Raw genomic sequence first — 7500 nt, 5'->3', positions numbered from 1 at the left:
ACTTTGTGTCTCCCTTGTCTCCTTTCTTCTTGACGACGCAGCAATGGCTCCTCCCTGCAGCAGCAACAGCAGCAACAGCAGCAACAGCAAACATATAAATAGTGTCTCCTTCTTATGTGTCTCCTTTTGTATCTCTTTTTCTGTCTCTGCTGCTTCTGCTGCTGCTGCTGCTGCTGCTGCAACTATCCCTATTACTATCACACTACTACTACCACTACTACTACTCCTGCTGCTGCTGCTGCTGCTGCTGCTGCTGCTGCTGCTTACTGTTCATTAGGTTGTTTTTTTGCTGCCCAAGCAATAAGAGAAGAATTATAATTAATAGATAAACAATGAATAAAAGTGTCTCCTTTAGGTATAGAAGAAAAAGGAGACAAATAAGAAGAGGAGACAATTTGTATACTACCATCTGTTCCTCCTGCTACAGCAAATATATCTTCTCCTGCTGCTGCTGCTGCTCCTGCTGCTCCTGCTGCTCCTCCTACTGCTGCTGCTGATGGATATCCTGCTGCTGCTAATTGTAAGGATTTATTTGATTGGTTATACGATGGTCCTGCTGCTGCTGCAACAACAACAGCAGGTCCTTGCTGCAGTACACGTAACTGCAGCGCAGCAGCAGCAGCAGCTGCAGATACACCCCATTTACTAGGTATACAGCAGCAGCAACCATCTTCTTGTGCAGCAACAAATAAATCACCATTTAATACAAAACAGCAACTATATGTTACTGCATCTAGTTTTATTACTTCGCTCCTCATGTTGCTGCTGCTGCTGCTGCTGCTGCTGCTGCTGTTGCTGCTGTTGCTGCTGTTGCTATTGCTGCTGCTGCTGTTGCTGCTGCTGGTCGTGGAGGTGGAGGTCGTTGTAGTGGTGGATGCTGTTGAGTTGCTGCTCGTAGGAGTACCACTAGCATTCCTTTTCACCGGCTGCTGCTGCTGCTGCTGCTGCTGCTGCTGCATCTGCTGCTGTTGCTGCTGCTGCTGTCCTGGATATAAACAATGTAATCTATCTCTTTTATCTATACAAACTAAATAATCTCCTGATGGATGCCATGCACCTGTCCACCATTCCTCAGCAAATGGTGAGGTGTACATACACCCCGCTAATCCTATCTCGCTGCTGCTGCTGCTGCTGCTGCTGCTGCTGCTGAAGGAAGAAAAAGGACGAGGAGGATGCTGACGTAAATCTAATAACTTTAATACAGACCCAGAACGATTCGGACCCTAAGGAGAAACAGACACAGCAGCAGCAGCAGATGCAGCAGCAGCAGCAGATGCAGCAGCAGCAGCAGTTGTAGCAGCGAAGAAGTGTGAGACACAGAAACACCACCAGCAGCAGCAACAGCAGCAGCAGCAACAGCAGCAGCAGCAACAGCAGCAGCAGCAACAGCAGCAACAGCAAAACTGCAGTAGGAGCACCAGCACCAACCGCATGCTCAGCAGCCATATCCACTGCAGCAGCAGCAAAACAGCAGCAGCAGCAGCGAAACAGCAGCAGCAGCATCAGCAGCGAAACAGCAGCAGCATCAGCAGCAAAACAGCAGAAGCATCAGTAGCAAAACAGCAGCAGCAGCAGCAGCAGCAGCAGCAGCAGCAGCAGGAGTATATATATATTTACCTGTGATCCAACAGCAACAAGATCAGGATGTGTTGGGTGTGGCAGCACAAGAGAGACAGCAGCAGCAGCAGCAATGGTGAGGTGTACAGACAGTGTATCTGCAGCAGCAGCAGCAACAATATCATTATAAGCAGCAAATAGTTTGCTGCCATCAGCAGCAAATCCAAAGCAGCAACGACGAACTTTTCTTCTCCCTTTTCCTCCATCTAGGCTACCCCAATATACTCTGCTGCTGCTGCTGCTGCTGTTGCTGCTGCTGCTGCTGCTGCTGATGCTGTTGATGTTGCTATTGCTGTGGGTAGGGGAGGAGGAACCATTGTTACTACTACTGCTGTTACTGCTGTTGCTGTTGCTGCTGCTGCTGCTGCTGCTGCTGCTGCTGCTGCTGCTGCTGGATTCGCATGCAGCACGGCAACGAGAAAGGAGACAGTCCCTCTTATTTAAATCATCAGCAGATAACGGAGGATATAAAGGATGTCTATATATCTCAGGGACACGAGGGACGTACATTTTCCTGCTGCTGCTGCTGCTGCTGCTGCTGTTGCTGCTGCTGCTGCTGCTGCTGCTGCTGCTGCTGATGTTGCAGCAGCTTTCTCAGACGCTTCTGCTGATACTCCTACTGCGGCTGTTGCCGCTGCTGTACTCTGCTCTGCTGCTGCTGATGTTGTTGTTGCTGCTCCTCAACCTTCTGCTGCTGCTGCTGCTGCTGATGTTGCTGTTGTTGTTGCTGCTGCTGATGTAGCTGTTCTTGCTGCTGCTGCTGCTGCGTTGAGCCGGCGAGGTTGTGACTTCGCCTCAAATCCTAATAAAACCCTAAACCCTAAACCCTAAACCCTAAACCCTAAACCTTAGGATAAGAGGCGCGGCACAGAAGAAGGGCGAAACCCTAAAAAGCATATTTAAAAAAAAGAGGAAATCCACCAGAGGAGGCGCTGGGGAACGATTAGGGTTTAGGGTTTAGGGTTTAGGGTTTAGGGTTTAGGGTTTAGGGTTTAGGGTTTAGGGTTTAGGTTGAGGGTTTAGGGTTTAGGGTTTAGGTTCCGAGCTGCGGTGGTTCATCCCTTATGCTTAAAAGTTTTATTGCCAAGGGTTTTATATAATTAAATATTTGTGGGGTTTAGGGTTTAGGGTTTAGGGTTTAGGTTTCAGCTTCCTATAGTGCAGACTCTTGTTGCTGCTGCTGCTGCTGCTGCATGCGAAACAGCAACAGCAGCAGCAGCAGCGGCAGCAGCAGCAAGAAACGATTGTCCCCTGAAGGAAAAAAATAATTAGGGTTTAGTAAACAATAAATTATTAATTATATAAACCCTAATTATTAATAAATAAATAGTGTTTATTTCTTATTAGTGCATTAGGACTAAACCCTAGGACAACACCCTTCTAAACCCTAAACCCTAAACCCTAACCGTTAAACCCTAGTTACTAAACCCTAAACCCTAAACCCTTGTAAACCCCTCCCTTCATCTCCGTATCCTATTGGGGGGCAGCAGTAGCAGCATCAGTAGCAGCAGTAGCAGCACTAGCAGCAGCACTAGCAGCAGCAGCAGCAGCAGTAGCAGCAGTAGCAGCACTGGCAAGAGCAGCAGCAGCAGCAGCAGCAATAAAGGGAGCAGCGGCAGCAGCAGCTGCTGCTGCTGGTACTTCATTTACATCGGGCTCTGTTTTGGGAATAATAGTCAACTAGAAGAGTTCAGGGTTTAGGGTTTAGGGTTTAGGGTTTAGGGTTTGAGCCTTAGGAATCAGAGGCGAGCACTAACTAACTGCCTGCTGTTAAGACAAGAACTGATATTTACCGCCCTAAACCCTAAACCCTAAACCCTAAACTAGGGTTTAGGGTTTAGGGTTTAGGGTTTAGAGTCCTCCTTGCTTGCAGATTGGCAATTTAAGGGGGAGTTGTTAACTCGTTAAGGGTTTATAGTTGATGCAACAAATGACAAAGGAAGGGTTTAGGGTTTAGGGTTTGGGGTTTAGGGTTTAGGGTTTAGAGGGTTTCGTGGAGCCGATCTACCGGCATATGATGTTGTTATTGCTAATTAGGGTTTAGGGTTTAGGGTTTAGGGTTTATGCATTACTATAGTTGGCTAAATTAACACACAAGGAGACAAAAAGGACAAAAGAAGAAGAAAAGTGTCTCCCTTTTGTCTCCTTTTTTCTTTATTGATTGTCTCCTTTTTCCTCTTTTTTTTTGTCTCTTTTACTTGTCCCTTCTTTGCTGCTGTCTCTCTTGTCTTTTTTGCTGCTGTGCTGTTGTCTCCTTTCTTATTTGCTGCTGTGCTGCTGCTGTGCTGCTGCTGTGCTGCTGCTGTGCTGCTGTCTCTCTTGCTGTCTCCGTTTGCTGCTGTTAATTGTCTCCTTTTTTTATTTATTTTGTCTCCTTTTTATTTGTCTCCCTAAAAGGAGACACTTTATTCATTAACTTTTATATTATAAATACACTGCAGCAGCAGCAGCAGCAGCAGCAGCAGCATAAAAAGCTGCAGCAGAAAAAGCTGCAGCAGCAGCAACAACTGAAGCTGCAGCAGCCGCAGCAGGGGGTGCTCGTCCTCTGTAGAGGCAGCAGAAGCAGCAGCAAATGCTGCAGCAGCAACAGCAACAGCCAGTGCTGCAGCAGCAACAGCAACAGCAACAGCAACAGCAGCAGCAGCAGCAGCAGCAGCAGCAGCGGTGATTGCTGCAGGAGTGCAGATACACCGTATTTCTTTTGTCTCCTTTATCTGTCTCCTTTTATGTGTCTCCTTTTTTATTATAATAAAAAAAGGAGACAAAAAGGAGACAAAAAGGAGACAAAAAGGAGACAAAAAGGAGACAAAAAAGGGACAAAAAGGAGACAAAAAAGGGACAAAAAGGAGACAAAAAGGGGACAAAAAAGTTTATTTCCTTAGGTGTCTCCTTTCTGTCCCCTTTTCTTCTTTATTTGTCTCCTTTTGTTTCTTTTATTCTTTTGTTTATTTTTTGTCTCTTTTTTCTTTTTTATCTTTTTTTTATTTGTCTCCTTTTTTCTTCTTTATCTTTTTTATCTCTTGCTTCAAGATGTTCTAAACCCTAAACCCTAAACCCTAAACCCTAAACCCTAAACCCTAAACCCTAAACCCTAAATTGGGACTGAAACTTGAACTTTCCCTAAACCCTCAAAACCCTAACATTGAATTATAAATTAAATTGTAATAATAAACCCTAATTCAATTAAATTTCAATTCTAAACCCTAAACCCTAAACCCTAAACCCTAATCACTCTGTCCAGGTGACCTCGCTGCTGCTGCTGCTGCTGCTGCTGCTGTTGAGGCTGCATGCTGCTGCTGCTGCAGCAAAACAGTTATCCTTTAGATTAGCCTTAAAGGGAACAGCTCTTTTTCTTTATAATAATAAATATTTTTGCAAACCCTTCTTCGCCTCTAAACCCTAAACCCTAAACCCTAAACCCTAAACCCTCGGGGTGCCTTCCTTATTTAGCTAGAGCACGACTCGCTTCCTCTACAAACCCTCGTCCTTCTATTCATCGCATCTTTTCTTCTTAACTTTGTCGCACTTGACGCAGCAGCAGCAGCAGCAGCAGCAGAAGCAGCAGGAGCAGCAGCATTGTGAGTGGACCCTGCTAGGGATAGCAGCACCAGCAGCAGCAGCAGCAGCAGCAGCAGCAGCAGCAGCGGGAGCAGCAGGAGCAGCAGCATTTGGGCTGACCCTGCTACTCTCAGCAGCAGCAGCAGCAGAAGCACCAGCAGCAGCAGCAGCGGGAACAGCAGCAGCAGCATTATCAGCATTTGTGTGAATCCTGCTCCGCAGAGCATTATCGACAGCAGCAACAGCAGCAACAGCAGCAGCAGCAGCAACAGCAGCAGCAGCAGCAGCAGCAGCAGCAGCAAAAGATGGAGACAGCTCCTGAGGGATTAGAGACAAAAGGATTAGATTTATGTTGTTGCACCATGGAGACAGTATCGATCCCTTCTCCCTCTCCTCCTGCATCTCCCTCTGCTGCTTCTGCAGCAGCAGCAGCAGCAGCAGCAGGAAAATCATCATTAGGAGAAGGAGAAGAAGATATATATTCAGGTGTATATGCAGGTGATGTAGTAAAACGTATAGAAAGGAGACACTTATTAATAACAGCAGCAGAGCTGCAGCAACATTGTTTAGTAAATAATTGCTGGGTTGCGGTGTATGGGCAGGTCTATGATTTGTCTCCTTTGCTGCAGCAGCAGCAACATAATATTTATTGTCTCCCTTTAATTGAGTATGCAGGCAAGGATATATCCTCATGGTTTATTAAGAAAAATAATAATAATAATAATAATAGTAACAGCAGCAGCAGCAGCAGCAACAGCAACAGCAGCAGCAGCAGCAGCAGCAGCAACAACAGTTTAGATGATCTAATTCCTGCTGCTGTTGCTGCTGTACGTAATGATGTTACTGAGGTGTATATACACCCCAATAAACCCTTCTTGCATGCACCAGGGACATGGGGGCCCCCTATAAGGGGTCAGGGGGGCCCCACATCTATTAATAATAATATAAATATAAATATAAATACAGAAAATAAAAAGTGTCTCCTTCCTTGGTGGAGAGACAGTAGATATATAATTGGTAAATTGTCTCCTTTTGCGGTGTCTGTACACCTCATTAATACTCTTACTATGCAGCAGCAGACAACTTTGTTGCATTTATACCAGCCAATTAAATACTCTCTTATGCAGCAGCAGCAGCAGCAGCAGCAGCAACAGCAGCAGCAGCAGCAGCAGCAGCAGCAGCAGCAAGAATTAGGAGTTAAATATAATATTAATTTGCATGCAAATGCCTATCGATGGTCATGGAGAGGAAAAGCAATTAATTTAGATAAAACACCAGAGGAGGAATTAGAGCTTGCTGCTGCTGCTCCTGCTGCTGCTGCTGCTGCTGCTGCAGCAGCAGCAGCTGCAGCAGCTGGAGAAGAAGGTACTACTACTATTATTAATTATAATAATATTTACTCAATTAATAATAAAAAAGAAGAAAATAAACAAAAAAAAGATCAATATACACCTACATTACTTATGCACTTCCAAGATGATATACTCGCCCTCTAAACCCTAAACCCTAAACCCTAAACCCTAAACCCTAAACCCTAAACCCTACAGTCACCCGCATACCAATCAACATATACGCCAACAATTCCCTATAGCTGGCTATACCCTACTCAGCTAGCTAGCTAGCCGGCTAGCCAGCTAGCTCGCTGGCCTGCTGGATAGCTAACTGGCTGTCTAGCTAGCTAGCTGCTTGGCTAGCTAGCCACCTGGCCGGCTGATTGGCTAGCTAGCTAGCTAGCTAGCTAGCTAGCTAGCTAACTAGCCAGCTAGCTAGCTAGCTAACTATTTTGTTTGTTTGTTTGTTTGCTGGCTAGCTAGCTAGCTAGCTGCTGCAACAGCGAACTGCACAGACTCTTTCTTTACGTGCTCTATAAAGAGGCGAACTTTTTACGCAAACCCTAAACCCTAAACCCTAAACCCTAAACCCTAAAAAAGATTATTTTAGCTAAAAGAAAGGAGATAAACCCTCGGAGTTTTTCTTTTGTCTTCTTGAGTAGCAGAAGCTCAATATTAGGGTTTGAGGGTTGGCGCATAAGCCAACCTAAACCCTAAACCCTAAACCCTAAACCCTAATAAGGGACCTGTCTAGCATCTCTGCTGCGCTGCAGCAGCAAAGCCTGATCTCTTTCTTCTTTTGCTGCTGCTGCTGCTGCTGCTTTCTTTATTTGCTTCTTATTTAGGGATTCAATAAAAGGGTTTGCACCCCCAAAAGAACGCCTACACACAAACCCTAAACCCTAAACCCTAAACCCTAAGCCCTAGAACCCCTGGTACGCAAGAATAATAAACCCTAAACCCTAAACCCTAGAACCTTAGGCACCCAAGAATC

General features: G+C 45.6%; 1 protein-coding gene across 1 annotated transcript in view; it reads right to left on the bottom strand.

Moving 5' to 3' along the window:
• Window positions 1–7240: 7240 nt before the first annotated feature.
• The window catches only part of EMWEY_00025620 (hypothetical protein, conserved), a gene marked incomplete at both ends in the record, with an annotated part of 824 nt that continues 564 nt past the window's right edge, over window positions 7241–7500 (bottom strand). Inside the window, one exon of the mRNA XM_013481088.1 lies at window positions 7241–7388. Within this exon, the coding sequence (XP_013336542.1) occupies window positions 7241–7388 (148 nt within the window). The remainder of the gene's footprint in view (window positions 7389–7500) is intronic.

Source organism: Eimeria maxima, genomic scaffold (assembly GCF_000499605.1).
Source record: "Eimeria maxima Weybridge genomic scaffold, Emw_scaff271, whole genome shotgun sequence".
In the NCBI taxonomy this organism is placed as follows: domain Eukaryota; phylum Apicomplexa; class Conoidasida; order Eucoccidiorida; family Eimeriidae; genus Eimeria; species Eimeria maxima.
This window is presented reverse-complemented; position numbering and strand designations above follow the sequence as displayed.